We start from the raw sequence: 23,126 nt of genomic DNA, 5'->3' as shown, positions 1-23,126 counted from the left end.
CCTACTGGCTCCAGCATTGTAGTGACAATGGCACACATTGCTTCTGTGAAGGGACTTCCTTCAGGTGCTTGGTGGCCTTTCAGATATGCATACGCTTGATGGCCTGGGCTGCTTCACGGGTGTTCTTAGAGTGAACACAAAGATCTGAACCTGTCGATTTGCATGATTTTGTGGAGTTTTCTGGGTCAGGTGATGAGACGTTTTCGGAGGTCACCTCAGGCCGCCAGTGGGAACAGCGCTCACTGGGATTTTGTTTGGGATTGTACCGACCTATCGATTAAGTTGGGAGAACTGACATCCTGACAGTGTTGGGTAATCCTGTTCATGAACATGGAATGTCTTTTCATTTTTTAAGTTCTTTGATCTTACGAGAGTTTTGCAGTTTTCCACTTTTAGGTCTTGTACATGTTTAGGTTTATTTCTAAGTATTTCACTTTTTTGGGGGTACTAATGTAAATAGTGTTTTTAATTTCAGTTTCTACTTTTTCACAGCTGGTATGTAGGGAAGTTGATTGATTTGCATGTTGGCCTTGTGTCTCATAGCTTTGCTATGATTTCTTCTTAGTTCCAGGGTTTTTTAAATTTTATTTATTTATTTTTTTTAATGCCTACAGCACCTGGTCTTCCTAGGTGGTCTCCCATCCAAGTGCTAACCAGATCCGACTCTGCTTAGCTTCCGAGATCAGACGGGATTGGGCACGTTCAGGGTGGCTTGGCCGTGGATGCTAGGGTTTTTTTTGATTCTTTCAGATTTTCTACATACATGATTATATCATTTGTGAACAAAAGACAGTTTTATTTCTTCCTTTCTAAACTGTATATCTTTTATGTCCTTTTCTTGCCTTATTGCATCAGCTAGGAAGGAGAGCATTTTTCATCCCGACGTGTTAAGTGCTGTAAACCCAGCACCTGGAGTTCAGTGTCTGGCACGCTGTAGACAGTCTAAATTTCTCAAAGAATGAAACGTGAATGTTATGTCTCGTAATCCCTCCCAAATATTGGCTATCTCTTTACCAGCCATTTACCTTGGTCATTCGTTCACATTTATCTCAGGATCTATTAATTGTATATTTAGCTGTGTTTAGTCTATATTTAACTATTAGCTTTTTATTCTGATGCCTGTTTTTCTCTTCCAAATCTGTAAGTTATTAAAAAAAAAAACCAACGATTTCCTGTTCTTACTCCGTGGAAGCCCTTCCACTTTAACCTTCGCCCGGCTCCCCGGGCCCCCCTCACTGTGGGCGTGGGCTCGCTCGCTGCCATGTCTCTCTCTTGGTTCACTTCACAGGGGTGTTGGAGGTCCCCTGACCAGTTTCCGAGTTCCCCTTGCAGGGCCCTCCCAGCATCACTCATTTCAGGGCTGTTTTTACGTAAGTTTCTGGGCCCAGGGTTTGGGGCACCACAGCCTCCGAGGCAGATTCCTCCAGGGTGATTCTGGCTCCCAGTGGCATCTGGTGGGTGTTTTCTCAGGCCCAGCCCTGGGCTGGCCAGTGGCGAGGCTCAGGTGACGGAACTGGCCCGTGACAGCAGACACTCTGGTGACTCCTACTCTTCTTCCTCGGTGTCTGGAGCTACCCTGTGAGGCCAGTCCTCTGTCTCCAGGAATCGAGTATGGAGGGGACCGTGTAGTGAGTGAGTGACTCGCCACAGGAAGCAGTGGAGCCAGAGTCCAGCCCTGGCGGTGGCCTCCATGCTCTGTGTTCCCGGGCCAAGCCCAGCTCTTGCAGGCCGGAGTCCTGCCCTAGGCGGCCTGTACCTTGGAAAGCTGACTGTGTCCCCTGTCCATCTCTGGACCTAGGATTTTCTTTCCTGTTGGGTTAAGATGATGTAGCTAACTTTTTCTTTAAAAAACAGTTTGGCCACTGTCACCAGAAATCTCCTGTAGCATGTTAGCATGGTGACGTAATGCGATGTTGACCCCGTGTGTGGACAGACCCGCTTCGGCTGTGGTGCTGAGGGAGGGGCCGGCCCAGCTCGCCGGCCTGCGGGGCGTGTCTGTCGTTGCTGTTGTCTGGACTGCTTTTTTCTTTCATGTTAAAAAGACTTGAAGAAAATGTGGCAAAATCCTAAACATTGTTTTTTTGGGCGGTGGGTATGTAAGTTTGTCCTGTTCTTTGTCCCCCCCCACCGCAAGGACGAGCGGTCACTGGAGGGCTTGGAGACTCGCCAGGGATGCTCCCGGCCTTTCTTCTGTGGTTCTCGGGCTCTTGGGGTGTCCTACCTCTCAAGTTTTACATTTTTCTTGAAATGCTAGATGAAGTGAAAGATTTTCTGACTTGGTGGTATACGTTTGGTGAAAAGCGAACACTCCGAGAAAGGTAGAGGTTGGGTGGCCCCGTGGTGGAGGAGGCCGGGGCGGGCCTGGCTCGAGGGCCTGGCGCGGCAGGGGCCACTCAGGCTGGGAGGGCACACGCTACAGGACGCAAGGGCGCTGGCCCCACGGGTGAAGGAGAGGCGGCGGCAGTGGGAACAGACCCGCGCGGCCGGCCATTTACCAGTCCTGTGCCAGCCACGTTTCACACACGCAAAACCTGCACGGCCCTGGACACGCTGCCAGGAGCAAGCATCTCGGGCGGCGTGGGTCACGCACAGGCCGTGGCTAACGCGGGCCCAGCCCTGGCGCTAAGTCCTGGCCCCGCGGCTTCCCAGCCCTGTGACCCTGAGTCCTTTCCGAGGGAAGCCAGAAGTCAAGTTTGTGTGAAACACCCCGAACTTAAGCCGTTGGCCGCTGTCCTCTTGTTTACCTGCGTACAGCTGTGCGTCTTAGCGCCGTTTGCTCGGCGGTCCCTCTCCCTCGGGGTGCAGTCCGCACCCTTGAAGGACTCGTCACAGTCTGCTCAGAGTCCACATGGGGCCGCCTTACAACAGTGTCTGTCCATCTTGGGTCTGTCCGGATTTATTTCTTCCCTCCCCCATGCTACAGTTGTCATGTGTCATAGCTGTTAGGCTGTGACCCCACTGTCTTATAATTTTTGCTTAGTTATATGAATTTTAAAGAAACTAAGAAGGACAGATAGTCTTTCATGGTGACTCACACGCTCTCCCGTGCCCTTGACCCCCATTCGGGCTGCTCTTACTTTTCAAGGTGAAGAGCTTCCTCAGCATTCCTTGTACTGTGGACCTGGTAACAACGTCTCAGTTCGTATTTCTCGTAAACTCTATTTGGCCTTCATTCTTGAAGGGTGTTTTTTCTGGGTGTTAGATTCCGGTGGACAGCTGTTCCCCCCCCCCGTTACTCACAATTTGTCACCCTACTGTCTTCTGGCCTCTGCTTCTCTTGAGAAGTAGACGATTATCTACAATCTTGTTTTTCCCTCTGACGGCTTTCGAGATTTTCTCCTTGTTTTTGCTGTTCAGCATTTTGACCGACGTGTCCCTGGCTGTGGGTTCTCCTGTATTTACACTGCCTGGCGTTTGCTGAGCTTCTCGAATCTGTAAATATATGACTGACCAAATTTGAGAAGCCTTTTGGGTTGTTTCTGTCCAAATATCTTTTCTGTCTCCCTTTTCCCTCTTCTCTGAGAGAGAGTGGGAATCCAGACCTTTGGATGTCATCCTATAGACTGCTGAGGCTGTTTCCTTTTTTTAAAAAAAGACTTTTTCACAGTTTTTAGATAAGATAATTTTTACCGATCTATTTTCAAGTTTCTTGACTTATATCTATTATGCTGTTAAGATCATCCAATTTTTCTTTTATTTTAGATATAGTAATTATCAATTATAGGATTTCCAGTTGGCTCTTTTTCATAGTTTTTGTTTTTCTGTTGCTGTTTCCAGTTTATTACCTTATTATGAGAATATTTTAGTTTTTATCCTTAAGCATGATTATAATAGATGCTTTGAAATACTCATCTGCTGAATTTTAATATTTAGGCCATCTTGGGGTTGGTTTCTGTTGTTTCCCTGTTTCTTCATATGTTTAGTGATTTTGAGTTGTAGCCACGATATTGTGAGTGATACATTGTAGTTATTCTGGATTCTGTTATATTCCTCTTAAGAGTGGTCTTTTATTTTTAATTGTGTTAAAATATGCTTACTGTTAGGTTTCGTCTTAACCATTTTTACATGGACGGCTGAGCGGTGCTGGGAGCGTTCACTGTGCAGCCCTCGGCACCGCCCGCACCCAGAGCTCTTTCATCTTGCGAACCCGAAACTCTGTCCCCGTTGAACACTTAGCTCCCCACCCTTCCCTCCCCGGCCCGGCTCTGCCATCTACTTTCTGTCTCTGCGGCCGTGATGACCGGTGAGCGGGCTCACACAGCGCTCGTCCTGTGTGGGCGGCTTCCTGCCCTGGGCCAGTGTCCCCCAGGTCCGTCCATGTCGCAGGCCTGCCAGGGTTTCCTTCCTCTCTGAGGCCGAGTCGCCTTCCACCGCGGGGACGGCCCACGATGGCTCACCCTCGTGCGTTCACGGACGCTCGGGTCGCGTCCACGTTTGGGCAGCGAACACGCTGCTGTGAGCACGGCGTGCAGCCCCCTCCCCGAGACCCCGGGCTCGCTCCTGTGGGTGGGCGCCAGGAGTGGGGCGCGGGGCGCGTGGCAGGCAGTCCGTGTTTAATTGTTTGAGGAGCCCGCACCCTGCTCCTGCAGCGGCTGCCCCGCCTCGCATTCCCCGACGGCACGAGGCTCCCTTTCGCCTGCGCCCCGCCGCGTGTCCTCTGGTTTGGCGAGCAGCCGCCCTCGCGGGTGTGAGCTGGTTCTCACTGGGCTCATCTGGAGGGCGGTGCTTCAGTGAGCCCCTGTGGCGCTGCTGGTGACCTGCCGGGCTGTGGCCGGGCTCCGCTGCCCGCCCCCGCCTGGGCCCTGTCTGGCCGAGTGGGCCCCACGGCTCTGCTCTAGGAGGGCTGTCGCCGCAAACCTTAGGTCCAAACTGAAGAGTGGGACGAGTGCCCGGCACTGCTGCACCCGCCTCCGGCCTGTCCCAGCGCCCTTGGCGGGCACCTCTCTATTTCGCCCGCTGAGCCTGAGCCTCAGGTCCCCGTGAACACCCTGGGCGTGCGCCCTGGAACCCTGCGCCCCGGTGCCGAAGGCTGTTTGCCGCACACGAGGCTCGGCTGCCCTGGGCCACCGCTCTTCCTCGGCCCCCTCGCCCACGGTCCCCGTCCACCCCATCTTCTCTGTGTCAGGGGTGCAAACGCTGGCAGCCCTTGCCGCCGCATGTCGGCTGTCTCTACCCGACACCCCGGGCCCGTGTGGGGAGCAGCAGGCAGACTCGGCCCCAGTGCTCATCAGCAGCAGCCCCCGTGGTGACTGTTCCCACACGGGCTAAGTGTCTGTGGGGCGAAACTGTCCCCAGCCAAATTACTGCTGGGCGTCGAGGGTTTCCTCAGTCTGGGGATGCCGCGCCACCTTTCCCGAGGGTCTCCTGGGTGGCTGTCCCAGTGCATCCCCACTGGAATGGGTGGCCGCCCTTGTTCCCAGCCGCCCTCTTGGGGGTTGGTTCCTTTACTGGGTGTTCCTCACCGGGGACTATAGCTGTGCAGTGAAGACCCCACATGACCTAAAGACCACAGCCCCTGCACTCGGTCCCCCATGGGACAGTGACATCAGGGCTCAGCAGTCGCCCTTGACCTGCTCAGCCGGCCCACGCGGTGCGCAGCGGCTCCCGTCAGCACGTCCGGCACGGGCCTGGGCGGGGAGGGCGGCCGGGGTTCGCGTGCTGGCGCCTGCTGTCTCGCTCCTGACCCTCGGCCTTTTGCTTTTCCCATCAGGCTGGCCCGATAGTGTGCTGGGCTTTGGGAGACCTGGTGTCACACTGCTGACCAGGTACCCTCGTGCATGTCACTGAACCTCGGCCTGGGGGTCCGCCTCAGCCATGACAGGCCTGGGTCTGTTAGCTGCTGCAGGCACGTGTAGGGGGGTAGGTGGCAATGTCCCTTTCAGGAACGAGTAAGCAGATGGAGTATCCTGCCCGCGGCCATGTTGCGTGTTAGATGTCGCGGCACACCTGAAGTTCCTTGCCTGACACTTTTGTTGTCCTTTAAGTCCTTTATCATTTTGTGATTTTGTATCATTTTTTTGTGGGATTAGGACTGCCTCCTGTGACCCAAATCATTATGTAAGACATCATAAATTACCTCAAAAAAAAACAGCCCAGAAGAAACCCCACAAAGCCACAGAGACGCCGGCACGCTCATCTTCGGTCGTAAGTATAACGTTTCTTTTTCTTTTCGTTTTTCTAGGACTGTAGTGTTCTGAGAACGGAAGCATCTGGACTGAATGGAATTTAGCATCCAAAAAGGTCCTTTTTCTGTTCAGAAAGCTGTGAACAGCGTAACGATGAAGCAGGCACCGGAAATCCTCGGCGCGAACGGGAAGACGCCGGGCTGCGAAGCGAGCCGTGAGTGCTCCGTGTTCCTGGGCAAGGCCCAGCTCGCCAGCAGCCTGCAGGACAGCGTCGTGCCCAAGTTCAACGGCCACGACGCGCTGCCCTTCCTGCCGGCCGAGAGGCTGAAGGATCTCACCTCCCGCGTGTTCAACGGAGAGCCCGGGGCTCCCGATGCCAAACTGTGCTTTGGGCCCCAGGAAGCGAAGGGCGTCGGGACGCCGCCCAGCACCGCCCCCACCAAGAATGGCTCTCCGGAAATCAAGCTCAAAATCACCAAAACATACATGAATGGGAAGCCCCTCTTCGAATCTTCCATCTGTGGCGATGGAGCTGTAGCTGCGCCCCCGTCGGAAGACAGCGGGCCGAAGCCGGAGGCCGCGGCACGGCGGAGCAGGAAGCGGGGCATGAAGTACGAGTCCTTGCTGGAGCCGGGTCTGGTCGAGGCCGCGCTGCTGTCCACGGTCTCGGGTCCCCCGGATAGAAAGGTATTTGTGGGGACAGCACAGCCCCTGCTCCCCGAGCGAGAGAGCCGTGTCAGGACGCTGCCCCGTGCTTGGGGGCGGGGGGGAGGGTGCTGGGGCACCCCAGTGGGGGCATGGGCCTGGCCCCAGGGGACCGTGACATCGTTCCTGGGCATGTCTTGCAAGGCCTAAAGAGGTAACGAGGTGTCTGAGTGTGACGTGGCCACGAAGAGGCCACGCAGTTTCCAAGCCCAGGTCTGGCCACTTCCAGCCCTCGCACCTGGGCTGCGTCTGCGGGTCTCCGCTCCAGACGCCCTGTTCAGCCTGCTCTGGCCAGTGGGACAGGGGCACTTGGGTGGGCCTGGGCGGCGGCCGTGCTGACAGGGTGCTCTGGTCACTCCTCCCACGTGGCTGGCTGTCCGCGCCCCTGTCCCTCCACCAGCGGGCCAGCAAGCAGTGCACTCCTGAGGTCAGAGCTGTGTCTTCCAACCTCATATCCTCAGTCCCAGCTCAGAGCACTGTGCACAAGCGTTCCCTCGTCAGAGGCCGTCTAAGCTAGCATGAGAATGCGGTGCTTCGTGTCCTCATCTCTTAAAGTGACACTTCGGAGGGCCCACCACCTACGTGAGCGACAGCCACACAGAGCAGCCCGGCGCCCTGTCCACCTGGGGCTGGGCTCCGGGAGCAGTCGGTGCTCACTGGGCCACAGCGCAAGCTCCAGGCCCCTTGCTGGAGCCCGGAGCGGGAAGCTGAGTCCAGTGCGAGGTTGGAATGTTTAGTTTAAAATTTTAATTGAGGCATTTTATTTGCAATTTCCACAGATAGGAGGGGAAATGGTCCAGATTTCTTTGAAATTGTCAAAATAATGAACTTTGAGTGTTTAAAAGTTGTTTTTGAGTGCTCGGATGCTGGTTAGCCCTCGCTAATGCACTTACAGTGGCGATTCCTTGAAAGACACCTTTGGGAGCCTGGGCTGCCACAGGGCCTCTGAGGTGCCCGTGCGCGTGATGCCAGCCCTGTCACTTGGTTCTGTTAAAGCTTGAGTAAGTCACCTGGTTTTTGACTCTGTCTTCAGAGTGGAGACAGTACGCGTCCCTGTGGGCTCACCACGTGGCGTCAGTGACTGGTCTTCGTGGAAGCGCCCCGTGCTCCAGCGCGCAGCCTTGGAAGGGTGGCTCCGAGTGCCCACTTGGGTTTGGGGTGTTGGCTGCATGTCCCCGCGGAACAGAACCAGAGTGGTGGGGGTGGCTCCATTCAGGTCTCAGCCTCCTCACCCACCTGCGTTCCAGGGTGGGGAGACTGAGGCTCAGGGTGCCCAGGACTCAGATGCAATTGTGGGCTGAGGCCTGCCACCAGGCCCCACGTCCTTGCCACACTGGGCCCTTTCACGCGGGACGGCGCGTGTGCTTCAGGGAACGGTCAGACCTGGGTGGAGGGGCCGAGTGCCAGGGTGCAGATTTGGGCTTCCCTGAGGATTCTTGACCAGGTGAATCAAGCACATTTAAAGACTACCCACCAGGCAAGGAAACAGATGGAGATAGAGACCTTTGTGACGCTGAGCGCCTGCTGTGTGCAGACACCGGCCCACCCATTAGCCGAGGGCAAGGGCCGCCATCGGGAAACAGCGAGGGGGCGCTCCTCTTTAGGGGGTGTGTGTTTGGGTCCTCTGGCCTGAATAACCCTCAGTCCCCTGCGTGTGGGAGGCCGGACCTGGGTGTTGGTGCATGTCTCGTGTTGTTCCTTTTCAGATTCCAGCTAAGAAAGAGCCCTCCTGTCCAAGTACCGGCCGAGACCAAGACCAGCTGTTGAGATACAATGTCGGCGATCTAGTGTGGTCCAAAGTGTCCGGTTACCCTTGGTGGCCATGCATGGTTTCTGCTGACCCCCTGCTCCACAGCTACACCAAGCTCAAAGGTGCCGTGTTTGGGCTGGGCTCCCCCTCTGCCCCCAGCCTCCCCTTCAGTGTCTCCCTCAGATAGCCCTCCTCTGGTTCTCCTCCCGTTTTTAATTTTGTTAAAACGCACATGACAGAACCACCGCTGTAACCACTTCAAATGCACAGCTCAGTGGCGTTAAGCCCATCCCCGGGCCTCCCCTCTTGTGAGTGTGACCCTGTCCTCATCGAACATTGCTCCCTGGCCCCTCCCCCAGGCCCTGGCAGTCACCATCTACTGTCTCTGGTTTCGATTTTCTTCCCTTACGATTAGTATGCTGAGCATCTTTCCATGGGCTCCTTGGCCCTTTGTTACATCTTCTCTAGAGAAATGTCTCTTCGAGTCCTGGACCCATATTTGAATTGGGTTGTTTTTTGTTATTGAGTTTACTGCGGTTCATTTTTGCAACTTTGCCTAAAGTTAGTGATCGATTCAGATATGATACACTGCCATGTCTTTATAGATCCAATTCAGGTGGTATACTTCATCAGATTGAATTAGTATTAAAAGAGAAGTGGTCTTTGCCTTGTATTGCTTTTCAGGTTTTATGATGAATAATTTCATTGTTATTTAGATACAGAGGGTGCTTATTTTAGCATAATTTCCAGAAATAGTATATTATATACTGAGTTTTGAGTTTTAAAAATACCCCAGTTAATTTTATTAGGCCTGTGGGAAGGAGAACTAGAAATGATCATCTTTGGTGTCATGAAACTTGGGATGACAAACTGGTACATAGGACAGTTGAAGAACGTACTAAGAGTAAATGTTATTGATACAGATTAGAGCAGGGTATAATCTAAATAGTTGGGCATCCCAAAAAACAAAAACTCCCGTTTTAGAGAAAAAAAAGTGATCAGGCGGCTTGAGATTTTTCTAGAATGAAGTTTGGATTTAGTGTGGGGAAGGCGAGGTGTGAGTCACACAGAGGTGGGGCTGAGCAAGTTCCCAGGTGACCCGTGCACCCTTTGAAAGTGTGGGTGACAAAAGCCGTGGGCTGGGTCAGCGGGCACTGTGGCCCAGGGCTGCGAACCAGCCAGCCTTGTCGGCCCTTTTCTGGCCTTCGGCTGGAGGTCGGAGCTCGAAGTAGCCGTCTAGGCTTAGGCCCTGCCGGCTAGCTGCGGAGCAGATGGCTCTTGGGCGCAGGGCTCAGTGCTCCATCCTGGCAGACAAACCCTGCTGGGCGAAGAGCACCTCACTATGTCTCACCTAGGCCACTGCCCCCGGGTGGGCGGGCCTGTTTGGGGGCGCATGCGTGCTCCGCAGGACTTGTGGTGGGGGCCTCCTGGCCTTGGACCTCGGGCCTGGCTTCAGCTTCAGCTCTGGAGGGTTTTTGGCTTCCTCGGCTTGCCGGAAGCAGGATTTCCTTCCGGGGGACCAGCACGCAGCCCCCAGGCACCTGGACTGGGGCAGAAACAGTGGCTGCGACAGGGGCCGGCAGTTGGCTCTCATGGGGGTGGGCTTTCACGCCTCTGCAGCCGCAGGCGGGTCAGGAGGGTGGGGAGGTACTACCAGGTCTTTCCTGGCTCTGGAACTGGGCACAGTCCCCATGCAGCACACCAAAGCAGACATCAGCGTGAGCTTCGGGACCCCCGGGCCGTTTGCCTGCATAGCACACTCCAGGCAACCCCTTAGCGATTCCTTCTGGCTCTGTGAGTATTTGCCTTTTTCGTATAAAGCTCTGGCATCTCCGGCCTGGGGCTGAAGGAATCTGGTGGCCATCTGGGTTCTGGAGTCGGGCCATCCCTGTCGCCAACAGCAGTCTCTCTGGGAAGCCTCGCGTCCCCCAGCGGCCTTCCCTGGTGGCTACCCCGGCCTTATGGCCGGCTCCCTGCCAGGCTTTTCCCTCTGTGGTGCACGTCTCCGGGCGGAGACCTTGCGGGTCCCGCTCAGCTGCTTGATCTGGGGATGAAGGACCCTCTGCTTCACACCTGTGTCCTGCATGTGACAGACAGACGGTGCTCGCCCGCTTGGGGGGGCCTTCGCACAGGGAGAGTGGGCGCTTGGGGTTGGCAGTCGCCCCTGCCACCTCCCCTTCCACTGCACAGCCCGGTGTCCACGGCGTGTGCCTCCTGCCCGTCGGACTCCTTTGCTGAGGCCATCCCTGATTCACCGGCGACCACCCCTGCAGGACCCTCATGTTGGGCCATCTACCTTCAGGGACTTTGTACCCATGTTTAGTGCCTTTATATCACCGGGTGTTTGTCCAGGTGTCACAGCAAGGCCAAATGGCCACACTTGGGTTCTGTCCACACTGGGATTCTGCAGTTTTTTGTTTGTTTTTTGTTTTTTGTGAAATAGTCATTGTTTGCTTGTTTTTTATTTAGAACCCTCCCAGGCCCACTGTTCAGAGTGGGACAGTGCAGTGGATTCCTACCCACCCTCAACCAGGCATGCAGCCTTAAAGGTTTTGCATGACCTGCTCTGTTTCCCTCTTTGTAAACGCCCCTTTGTCACCTGTCTGCGTGTGGGCTGTAGACATCATGGCACTTCACCCCTATGGATGTCAGCAGGGATCTAAGAACGAGGACAGCTTCCTCACGGGCCCGGCACCCCAGCCACGCTCTAGGAGGTGTCACTAGCCCCTTCCATCGTCACAGTCCCGATCCGCGCTCCGTGGTGGAGCCGGGTGCCTGCCCTGCATCTGGCTGTCACCAGCTCAGGTCCCCATGGTCTAGAAAAGCTCTGCCCGCCCCAGCCTGGTCTCGACTGCTCGAGAAAGTCTGTGACCAGACTTAGCTCTTCGCTGAAGGCCTTTTTGCAGGAAGTAGGGGTGCAGGTCTAACAGTGATTCTCTAGGAACTGTTTGGGGGTGTAGCAGAGAGGAGCCCTTGTAATCACTGGCAAATCAAACTTCGGAGGACGGGTAATGTGCATTTGAGAAGCGATCAGAAGGAAGCGAGCCAGGTCGACCCCCCAGCTGGAAGGACATTTGAGTGACCTTTGAAAAGAAAAGGGGTGAAAGAAACCTTAAGAAGAACATTGGGGTGCCGGCAGGGCACTAGGCTGCTCAAATCACCTCAGGCATCGGGAGCTGCTGGTGTCCGCTGTCCCATCCCACAGCCCTCCAGTGGGAAGGCACGGTCCCTCTCATCAGTGAACCGGCTGCGGCTGTGCTTGGGGCCAGTGCCCTGCAGCCCGTCCACGGTCTCAGCACCGCTGCCGCCTGCCCGTCCCTACCCCGCTTTCAGCGCTGAGTTAGCGACATCTCTCTGTGCGAGCTCCCTCCCTCCCTCCCTCCCTCCCGCGAAAACCGGTGTCTGAGCCTTCACTCTCTAATGCTCAGACGCCAGGGGTCCCTGAACTGCTTGTTGGCCGCGTCCGTTCGTCATGTCTCTCTCTGTCGGCCTTGGCGCATCGCCTTACATTTAGCCAACAAGATGCTCCAGGCTCGTTTTGAACTTTTTTTGCCGCTGTCCTGGAATCAGCCATTTCTTGGAGGAGGCCTAGGTGCCCTCGGCAGAGGCGGGGTGTGGAGGCCCAGATCTGGGGGGCACGGGCTGTGTCCCGGCTGTGGGGACAGGTTTCACTGGGAGGCTGGTCTCCAGGCGGTGCTGGGAGCCGGCCCCACGGGGGGCTCGTGAGACCGCTTACGATTCCCCAGCACCTGGTGTGCAGCGCCCGACGGCGGGCGTGGTGGTGAGCGAGAGCGCCCCTTGGGGTTTAGGTGTCCTTGTGGGGGAAGGGCAGGGACGTGAGGAGAGGTCGGCTTCTGCGTGGAGCTGGCTGGGCCTGGGGGCTTGTGACATGGAGGTCCCCTGTCCCCACTCCGTGTCCTTCCGTTTTCTCTTCGTGTCCGTGTACTGCTGTCCCTTTGTCATGCTAGGGGTGGTGGACGTTCTTGAATCTGGATCTTAGTGACGCACTTACGTTTTAAAAACAGAAGTGTAATTACGTATAGAAGAGAAGGCACCGTAAGCTGCAGCGCAGTCTGGGTGCTTTCCAAAGTTTCCGTTTCCTTCGAAACTCAGAGGTAACGAACGTCTTAACGGTGCCGCCGTGACATCATCAGAACGTGTCTGCTGCTCCTTGCCGGGCGTCTCGGTGGCTGAGCAGCGTCGAGGCCTTTAGGTTGGAAAGAGAGGATAAATGTGTGTTTCAAATGTTACACTCTGACGACAACTGGATTCCGTTCACCTGGGAGGTTCGCCGGCTCCCGGCACACCTGGACCCTCCTCATCTTCTCTGCAGGAAACGAGTCTGGAATCAAGTAACTTTCTGCTGTGGAGATTTTTGTCGTGACTTTTTCTGTTTTATGGAAGGTAACCCTCACTGCTTTATTTATAAATTCAGCGTTTTCTAGAGTTATTGCAGGTCATTTGGCTGTCGTGGCGCGGGTTATCGCTAGTGTAATCTTGATTTTTTCCTTCGTCTGTCAGCTGCCGAGAGGTGTGTCAGCGTCTCTGCTGGGCAGACGATGAGCTTTTTCTCTACTCGCGGTTGCGTCAGTCTCTGCTTTCCCTGTTTTGGCGCTCATTTTCCTGAAAAAAAAAAACTACCAGGGTACCAGGCACAGCATGCCTGTCCTCGTTTCCCGAGTACTCTGGCTTCCTGTCCTTGTCACTTGTCCCTGTGCTCCCTTCTTGCTCTGTCGACACCGGGCCTGGTCCCCTTCCCCGCGGCTTCTCTCAGCTCCCAGGCAGCCTTGTCTCTATGTGGGGTCCGTTCCGCACACGTGAACGGCTGCTGTCGGTTCCCAGGCCCCACACGTTCTGGAGAAAGGCTCTGGTTCACGTAGCCCAGAGGGCCAGGGACTACGTCGGTCGAATGGGCCACGATGGGGAGGAAAGGAACAGAGGGCCACGTGAGGTACCTGGGCCATTGGAGGCCAGGTTCTCATGAGGGGGCTTTGGGGAGAGTCGGGGACAAGTATTTTCATACCAGCAACTGTGATTAGTGAACATCGAGATTAGCCCAGGAAGGATGGGTTCCTCACAAATGGTGGGACAGCCGGCCAGTTACGTGGTCAGATAAAACATGGAGATACTCACCTCTCAACGTGGACCAAAATGAAATTACTGTAGAAATAGAAAATTGGGTTACGTTGTTACCAAATTCCTAGACAGGAAAGAACTTGAAAAATGTTACATTCATTTTAGAAACTTGGGATCAGACTGTGGTGTTCCTTGCTTTTTTCCACCTGACATAGGAACATTTGTTTGTGCCACTGTTTATAAAAATGATGTGAGTTCATGGTTTTTCGTCATACGTACTGTAGCAGATCTTCTTCGTTATGCAAATGCGGTGACATATGCTTTCATTTTCATGACCGAGAAAAGTTATTTCAAAGCATTAAAGTGTAGTGGAAGAAGCCACAGTCACTCGACACATTTTTGAATCTCAGCTGTTGTAAAATCAGAGACACGCGCGCTCACAAACAAGCCAGATGCGCCGAGTGTGATGGCGACAAAGTCCCCTGCTCTCCCTGGACGCAGCCCTTTCTCATTCTCTCAGCATGTCCTTCCGGTTTTAACTACTACTTTTTTACTTATCATTTACACATTTTCTGTTGACTTTCTGCTCTGGAAAATGAACGTTGAGCTCTTCAGTCATTTCTTATTTCTTCCCCTCCCACCTTCCCATGTATTCAGCCCACTGTTCTTATTAAATCTAAGTGTTTATGTCGTTTTGACTATGTAAATACCACTCAGAAAAATCAAGCTGTGTTCTGTAATTGTATTTTTTTGTTCGACCTTTTGTTTTTCTTGGAGTTAATTATTTCCTTTCTTTTAAAACCATACACTTTGCTGTCCATACAGCCCTAATTTTCCCCCAAGTATTTATTTCTTTGTTCTTAAAACTCATCCTGTTATATGGTTAATTTCTCCTATTGGGGGAAAAAAACGAAAACCCATGTCTGACTCCCATTTCCCTTTTCCGCACCCCTCGGAGCTCATCCGCTCAGCTTCCCTCGCTGCCCAGATGTTCTCGTGGTGCGCAAGGCTGGCTCACCGCGCACCCCCGGAGCCCTCTCCCGCAGCCTCCCGTTGTCCTGCTCAATCCGCGCTGCTGGCTCTGGACCTGGGTGCAGCGGTCATCCCAGGCTTCCTGGGAGACACTGTCCTGAGTGACAGGTGTTTTCTGTGGCCTCACACCATGCTCTTTCTTGGTCAGTTCCCCTTTTCTTCCGGAGTACGTCTTTGGCGTCCTGAGCAAGTGTGTAGGGGTGTAAATTGAGTCCCTCTGGTGGGGAGACGGCTGCTGCTTCGTCCTTACACTTCCCTGATGATCTGGCTGGGTATAGAATTTCGTGCTGAAAGTAAGTCTTGTCAGGGTTTCGAGGTATTGTTCCATTTCCTTCTAGCACCCAGAGTTGCTCTTCAAGTACCTTGTCGTCCTGCTCCTGGTCCCTTTAACGTGGACGCTGTCCTCTCCCCCTCCCCCAGCCAACTCGACTGTCACAAACATGTCCCCCGGGACGGGTGCTGGATGTGGCACTTCGAGGGCTATAGTTCTGAGCCATACTCTTGTGTTAACGCTTTGATGACTTCTGTTTCTCTGTCTGGAAGGCCAGCCGTCGATTTGGTGGCATGCCCCCGGACTGGCCCTGGTCCTGTAGGCTTCTCAGGGCATTTGATGTTTTTCATGTTAATTTTTTCTTCTTTCTGGGAGATTTCTTAACTTGCGTTCCAAGCTTCCTTACGGAATTCTATTTTCGTAGTTGTGTTTTAAAATTTCTAATAGCTCTTTAATTTTCTTTTTCATAGTGAAGTAGCGTTTTCCTCTTCCTGGCCCTGCTTGTGTCCTTGGGGCCCTTCTGCTGAGGCCTCCTGGTGCTGGGCGTGCATTGGGGAGCAGCCCCCGGCCCCGCCGAGAGCGGCTGCTGTGCAGGGCCCGGATGCGGGCGGCCCTCCAGAGGAGGGAGTGCCGAGGGGACCCCTCTGGGTGTGCCCGTCTCCAGGAAGCGGCCTCGGGTCCTTGTGGCCAGCGCACCGTGTGTGGGGACGGACTGGCACTCCGGACACTGACCGCCCCCCGCCACTTGGCATGGAGGTCTGGCCTTTTAACCACCTCGCCGACCCAGCCTCCCCCCCAGCTCAGCCGGTCTGGCGCCCTCTCTCGGGTTTGGGTATCACGTGTCTTCCCCACCTCGTCCCTTTGGCTGCACCGTAGAACGAGGTTTCCTTCCTGCCAAAGGCAGCGGAGTGGACATCTGAGGGGCCGCTCTGTGGCTTCATGGTGGCCCTCAGAGGTCACGTGTGCCCTTATCCCAGGCTGAGCACTGCGAATACGTAGCTGGCCCAGGGCTGTCCAGCCAGTAGGTGGTAGGCTGGGACTTGAACCCGGGCCATTGACACCAGTCTGTGCCCCTCGCTGCTGAATGGCCTTTTGGCCTCTCTCTCTTTTTTATTGCTCATGGGCGGCCTCACGGCCATTGTTTATTTTATTTTTTTTTTTGTGGCGACATGGGTTAACAAAATCTAGTAAGTTTCGGGTGTACAATTTAACAATATTTTGTGTTCTTTATCGGTATCTTTTTAAGTGGATCTTGGAAGGGAGGGGGTACAGGAGTGTGCCTAGTCACTGCTTTTCCCTGTGGGTTTTGGACCTCACTGGGCCACTCGTGAATGCATTTCCCTCTCTGCCTGCAGCTCGGTGGGTCGGGAACAGCGGGGTTCACTCTGAGGTCGGCATACTCAAGCAGCACCCAACTCCATATCAGTAATTATTAATACGTTTGCCTAATTTCGTCCCAAATTCTAACTTTCAAGTTCTAACATTTTATTTTAAAAACTAGGTCAGAAAAAGAGTGCACGCCAGTATCACGTACAGTTCTTTGGTGATGCCCCAGAAAGAGCTTGGATATTTGAGAAGAGCCTTGTAGCTTTTGAAGGAGAAGGACAGTTTGAAAAATTATGCCAGGAAAGTGCCAAGCAGGCACCCACGAAAGCTGAGAAAATTAAGGTGATAGATGTTCCTTAAGTACAATTTTAGACCAAAAGTTTTATTTTTATTCTTAATTATTGAGCTTGTTTTGAACTTACGGTTGCTTGAAAAAGTGTAATGCCTTCTTATGTCTGTCATTGTTTACTTTGCCCCCAAGTATGCTGTTATAAAATATGACAATGTTTCTTTTGAGACAAAATTTATTCTTTTTACTCATTGGATGACTCCCAGAGATAATTTGTTATACAATGTTTATTTTCCTCTATAGCCATACACATCCCTAACCTCTGTGTAATGTATGCGTTGTATTAGCTAAATGTGATTGCAATTGACATCTAGACAGAGCTGTCAGAGCGGCTGAGCTCTGTCCGGCCTCGGGTTAGTGCCCGCCGCGGGCGCACGACCCACGGCCCCCCGTCTCTCTCCGCAGCTGCTGAAGCCGGTCTCCGGGAAGCTGCGTGCACAGTGGGAGGCGGGCGTCGTGCAGGCCGCGGAGGCGGCGCGCATGCCGGTGGAGGAGCGCAAGGCCAAGTTCACCTTCCTCTACGTGGGCGACCAGCTCCGCCTGAACCCCCACGCGGCCAAGGAGGCGGGCGTCGCCATGGGGCCCGCCGGAGTCGCCGAGGAAGCCGCAGAGGGCCGTGAGCCTGTGCGGGCGGACGGCCGCCCCGGGGAGCGGAGGCGCCGGGCCCGGCCGTCTCGCTGCGCCCCTGCGGCCGACAACACACCGCCGCAGAAGCTGACAGAGGCCGACCCCAGGAGAGGACTGGGGTCCCCTCCTGGGAGGAAGAAGGCGGCGGCCTCCACTCTGCGGAGCAGGAAGGGCGACGCGGCGTCCCAGTTCCTGGTCTTCTGCCAGAAGCACAGGGATGAGGTCGGTACTGCGACGGCGTCTTTATTCCGGGGCCTTGGTGACTGAGGGGCGGTCTGCCGCCGCCTGGGGCAGGTTTAGATCCTGCGGTCCGACCCGCACCCAAATGCCCCGGTGGATGCAGGAGCGGGTACAGATGCGGGAGTGGATGTGGGTGCGGGTACAGATGTGGGAGTGGATGTGGGTGCGGGAGCAGATGCGGGTCTGGGTGTGGTGAATGCGACTGTGGAGTGCTGAGTGTAATGGAGTGTGGGAGCAGGTGCGACTGTGGAGTGCGGTGGTCTGGAGTGCTGGTGTGGATGTGGGTGCGGGTGTGGGGGGCTGGCTCCAGGTGGGCAGGGCTGCGCTGGGCGCCCTTTGCTGGAAGCGCCACTGCTCCACAGCTCTGGCTCCGGCTCTGGGCACTGTTCCCACGACATGGAGAGACCCGTGATCACAGGGTAGGGTCACTGTCTTAATTGGACATTACCATCATTTAGCACACCGTGAGGCTTTATTCCGTTGTACAGGGCTGAGGGGGTCCAGGCCCCATTTTTGGTGGTTTGCTGTGAAGTGGGTGGGCTGGCAGGCTTATCCAGGGAATACAAGGATGTGCTGCCATGTGAGACAGTCTGCTGTGACATACACCATGGTGGACTGGGCCTCATCCCAGCAGAGGGAGAAAAGGCATTTGATCTAATTCATCGCCCCTTGATGCTTGGTTAGCAAGCCTGGTTAGGGAGTGTCCTCTGTCTGTCAGAAACTCTCAGCAAACATCATACTTCTTAGAGAAGCCTTAGAAGCATTCCCTTTAAAATCGTGGTTAAGATAGGGCCATTTTCATTAAATGTAGTGAAACTACCAGCCAGTACAGTAAGATGGAAATTAAAAAAGGCACGATCGTAGCAGGACGGATAAAGCTGACGTCGTTTGCAGAGGTCTGTGTAGAAACGTGAGAGGCTCCGCAGTCTTCACAATCGGTGCGAGCCCCCCAGGGCTGCCGGATGTGAGGTCAGCATCCAAGAGCAGAACCTGAGACGTGCAGGTAAGAAGGATACGCACCGGAACAGGGCACTGAGGAACGAACACGACAGCACGTGTAACTGGAGAAAAATAGCTCTGCCGTTTCAGCACGCCTAACTGAACAGGGACGTTCTGCTCCCGTACACAGGCTTTGGGGTCCTGAAGGTGGATTGTCAGTCTCTTTGTACTAAGGGATAAGTCAGCACGATCCCAGTAGAACTTCTAGCGGGGATTCGGCTGCATGTTTTGAGTGGAAGCTAATGGAGGTGCATTTGAAGGGACGCTTGGCCGGAGGGAGTTCTGCCATTGAAAACATGCTGTTGCCAGTGACACTCAGGGCAGTGACACTGCCCAGAATGGAGCCTAGAAGCGGACTCTGTCGAGCAGGTGGAGACAGGTGGGGAAGGGCTGCAGGCCGCGGGGCGGGCGCTGCCCAAGGCGGGCGCTGGGGCCACACGGGTTTCAGAACTAAGCGCCGCGGGCGGCGGGATGCCCTCGTCATGTTGGGAGAGAGTTTCTTAAGCCCAGCTGACCCCATCCCGTGAGGGAACTGCCCCCGAATAGCAATGTATGTGCTGGGGAGACTGAGCACAGGGAGGGGACAGCTCTTGAGCCCAGACCGTCGGAAGGGAAAGGCTGTGGACAGGGCAATTCATGGGTGAGCCAGGCGGCCGGTGAGTCCATCAGCCACCTCAGCCGCGGGCGCTGTGTGTCGCTATCACCAGGGTGCCAGCCACAGCGCCATCACCTGGGGTCAGAAGCTGAGTGGCGGCGGGAAGCCCGTGCAGGCTGGTGGGCTCACTTCCGGCACCTGGTTCTGAGAGGGATTCGGCGCTTTGGGGACAACCGCAGACACAGTGTCCCTCTTGCCCCATGCCACGTAGAGAAACCCAGCGTGCTGGGTGTGGCCGTTCCCTCAGCGCAGCTCAGCCACGGTGGGGGGGCCGGTGGCTGACGGGGGTGCAGGGCCTGTCATCTGGGTGAAGTGCCACACGCCCACCAGTTTTACAGAAGGTGTCTGTCCAGAGGGCAAGCGTGGGGACGCTGTGCCCACAGGCCGTCTGCGCTCACGGCTTTGCCACGGGTGTCACACCGAAGGTGCACACGAAACCGCGCTCTGCCTCAGGCAGACGCCCGCCGTGTGGGCGCAGCGCGCGTGAGTGTGCGTCGTCAGGAAGGTGACAGTGCTGGGCATCTGGGACCGGCCCAGTTCACCACTGCTGTGGCTGGCATGTGTCCTGGAGGCAGCGCTTCTGGGCTCGAGGAGGACGCTGCTCCATGAGCCCCAGGGCCTTTCGAGGTCATTTGTTCTTTTTTGGGACTGGTGGCACGTTACAAAACCCAGGGGTGGTTTTCGCTGGTAGGTAGTTGATTAACCAGTGGCCGCCCCATGAGGGACAGAGCCGAATGGACCCTCCTTTCCTAGGACCACTAGATAGAAGGCTGTGAATCTTGAGGACCTTTGGCTGCCACTTGCCGACTCGTTTCGAGGCCACCTTCCAGCGCCCTTGCAGACGCGGAGTAGGATCACGCTTCTGGAAACGGGTTGAGTTCATCGTGGACACTGTTTGCCTGTCAGCCTTTGTCCTTCGGGCTTGGCTCGGTTGAGCCGTGCAGCCCCCAGCTTCCTCACGGCCCTGGGTGTGCTGATGGCAGACTACACGGTGGGGACCGAGGCCACTGCTGAGAGCGTGGGTGCGGGGACAGTGGGTAGCCCTGGCAGTAGCCAGGGAAGTCTCCTGAAGAGTTGGCCGAAGGCTGCAGTGTAGGTGGCAGTTTCATCATCAGACGTTTTTGGCTTTAGTTTTCAAGTGTAAAGAGTGTCCCACTTTGCCTCGTCCTGATTTTTCGCAGACTGTCAGAGTTGAAACCACGCTCTGTCTCAGTTCTTTTTGCGGGCGTTTGTTTGTTGTCTGTGTCGTGCATGAGTGACCTCAGAACCCGGCAGCACGCATGGATTGCCTCGCACCTTCTGCGGGGCAGGAGTGTGGGAGCAGCCCGGCTGGGCGGTTGTGCCTCAGGGTCCCCGGAGGCCACAGGTGGGATGACGCTGGAGCTGTGTCACCCGAAGGCTCGGCTGGGCTGGACTGTCTTCTCCAAGGAGCTGCAGTCACCTGCTCGAAGGAGGCGTCGGTCCCTCTCCATGTGGCCCTCTCCCTGGGCTGCTGGAGTGTCCCTAAGACCCGGAGGCTGGCTTCCCCTGGAGCAGGTGACCGGAGAGGGCAGGGCGGATGTCTCTGGCGCCCGAGACCTGAAAGCCACACGTACTGGGCCTGCACTGTGCTTTGGTACCCCTGCTAGCACTGCCGAGTTGGGGTGCGGGGATGGGCGTTGGGGGTCAGAGGCCAGGGTGACAGGCAGCTTGTGCTCGTCTTGACATCCGTGACAGGAGGTGAGCGCAGTCCCTGTGAGGTGCGCAGTCCCTGTGAGGTGCGCAGCCTTTGGCTATCACGGGAACGTCTTACTTGGCTGTGGCTTCTGGGTCTTCAGCCTTCCGTGTTTTTTATATATGTGAAGTAGTTTATCAAAAATATGGAAGCCGCCACCGTCGAGTGCTTGCGTACGTCAGATAGGCTGCCGCTGTGGTCGCGAAGTGCAGTTCTGCTGTCACCATGGCCTTTGAGGGTGCTGCGTTACCCAGTGCGCAGCCGGCTCGCCGGAGCTCGGAGACACGAAGCCGTGCTCCTTGGCCAGTGGGCCGCCTGGGCGAGACGTGGACACGGGACCCACCCTCACTGTGGACAACACGTGTGCGTGCGTGTGCACAGCTCGTAGTGTAGCACCATGCAGGCTTCAGCAAGTGGCCATGGCGTCTTTACCTCGAGGTGACAGTGCAGGTGCGTCTGGGGGCACACAGCATGTGGTGAGGGCTCAGAGGTGGGGACCCCCAGAGGTGGGCACCGTGTGGCAGGATGGTGGCTGCCGGTCCTGCCTTATTTCCTGTCCGTAGCACAGAGTGCTCCTTTAATGAGTGAGTGAATGAACGAATGAATGAACGAACGAAAGCAGCATTGTGGCTGCAACTTAAAAAGATGCCTGGAAATCAGCCAGGTGGAGAGCATGTGTCAGGGAGAGTGTGTGGCCTCCAGGGACATCAGGAGGTAGAGCCTCTGATGTCACTGCTGTGTCACTGCTGTGTCTGCTGCTGCATCACTGCCGCTGGGCATTGTCCACCGTGTAGCTTCGGTGCAGAGCTGCTCGGAGTGACAAGTTGGGGGCAGGCATTGCACCAGCTTACAGGGACCATGGGAGGCTTTGCCCAGTGGCAGGAGCTCACCTGGGTCTGGGCCAGGCCGTGGTCCAGGCCGTGGTCCCTCTGGGTGCAGGAGGGAGACCTTTTGGGCTGGTGTGTCAGCAGTAAGGGGACAGGACGGAGCCAGGAGCGCAGGTGCTGGAGCCCTGGCTGTTGGGAGGGAGGCTGGCAGGTACCGGGTGATCAGGAGTGGAGCTGGCAGCTTGACACAGATTTGGGTGTGTGCGGGGGGTGGCCTCGGGGAGGTTGGGAGCCCTGTCTAACGAAGCCGTCACTGCTGTGGCTGAGGACACTGTGGTCTGTGGTGGGTGACACGCTGGGCCACAGGTCCGTGGCCACTGCCATGCCGGAGGGGCTCCTGGCATGAGTCCCAGGAGGCCAGCGCTGTGGACCTGAAGCTCTGCCAGAAACTTTCGCTGCTCGGAGTGGCGAGCTCACCCCTCACGAGGTGGGCGGCAGGCAGGACAGAACCCTGGTGGGCTGGGAGGGGAGTGCGCCCCACGTCGAGAGGAGGAAGCACGTGTGTGGGGCTGGAAGTGCCCAGGAAGCGTGGGCTGGGAGCCGAGACATTCAGAAACGTGAAGACTCAGAAGGGGCACCAAGTACACCCGGCGGCGTGCTGGAGGTCGGAGCTGGACGCCGCAGTGCAGAAGGCGACATGTGACGTGAGCGTGGAGGGCTGGCTGGGAGCCAGTGGCGTGCTAGTGTCCTGCAGGGCCGAGAAGGATGTGGCGAGCTGCGGGGGACGTGGGATGCCATAGGAAACTCTGGTGATGCATCACGAGGAGGGCGTGGCTGGGCAGGTGCTAGACTTCTGTGGTAACAGCACCTGGCCAGTGGCACCTGGTGACCCCTTACCACTGTCCCGTGCGGTGTTGCCACCCAACATCACAGGCTCACAGAGCTACCACCTGGAGGAGCCACTTTCGCAACTAGGGTCTGGCGCCACGCTGCTGGCTAGCGCTGGGGCCAGCTGGCATGCCCCCTTGAAAGGGCCTGGCAGGCAGTGGGTCTGGCGCAGCTGTCAGCTGGCTGCTGCAGCCCAAGAGCAGCCACCGGAGGCGTGGGCGCCCGTGGCCCAGTCCCAGCAGAGCTGTGCCTACGGCCGCTGGTGCTTGAACTGCCTGGACCTTCTGTGCACTCTGAAACGGTCTTCTGGCTTTTCCCCAACCATTTAAAAGTGTAAAACCAATTCTTAGTTCATAGGCCATACAGCAGAGGGACCAGGCCTGGTCAGTGGGCCATAGTTTGCTGACTTCTGTGTCCTTGCTCCCAATGGCTCTCAAACCCGGGTGTACGTGAGAACCCCATAGGACCCTTGTGACACGGATGCCAGGCCACTGGGGTGGCCAGGCTTGGGCAGGACCCAGACAGTGTAGGTCGTCAGAGTC

At 55.9% G+C, this 23,126-nt stretch overlaps 1 protein-coding gene and 1 pseudogene across 3 annotated transcripts in view; one reads left to right on the top strand and one right to left on the bottom strand.

Annotated features, from left to right (window-relative positions):
- NSD2 (nuclear receptor binding SET domain protein 2) overlaps positions 1-23,126 on the top strand; it is a 64,578-nt gene that overhangs the window by 12,052 nt on the left and 29,400 nt on the right. For all 3 annotated transcript variants that reach the window (XR_005647681.1, XM_039838297.1, XM_039838296.1), the window contains exons 2-5: positions 6,182-6,812; positions 8,537-8,702; positions 16,461-16,627; positions 17,040-17,483. Coding sequence is in view for 2 of the 3 variants with exons in the window: in XM_039838297.1 (XP_039694231.1) it covers positions 6,219-6,812; positions 8,537-8,702; positions 16,461-16,627; positions 17,040-17,483 (1,371 nt within the window). In the remaining variant the exon portion in view is untranslated. The remainder of the gene's footprint in view (positions 1-6,181; positions 6,813-8,536; positions 8,703-16,460; positions 16,628-17,039; positions 17,484-23,126) is intronic.
- LOC120582972 (uncharacterized) lies at positions 606-724 on the bottom strand (annotated as a pseudogene).

This window comes from Pteropus medius, unplaced genomic scaffold (assembly GCF_902729225.1).
Source record: "Pteropus medius unplaced genomic scaffold, Ma_sr-lr_union100, whole genome shotgun sequence".
NCBI classification, from domain to species: Eukaryota; Metazoa; Chordata; class Mammalia; order Chiroptera; family Pteropodidae; genus Pteropus; species Pteropus medius.
Note: the sequence above shows the minus strand (reverse complement) of the source record. Positions and strands in the feature narration are given on the sequence as shown.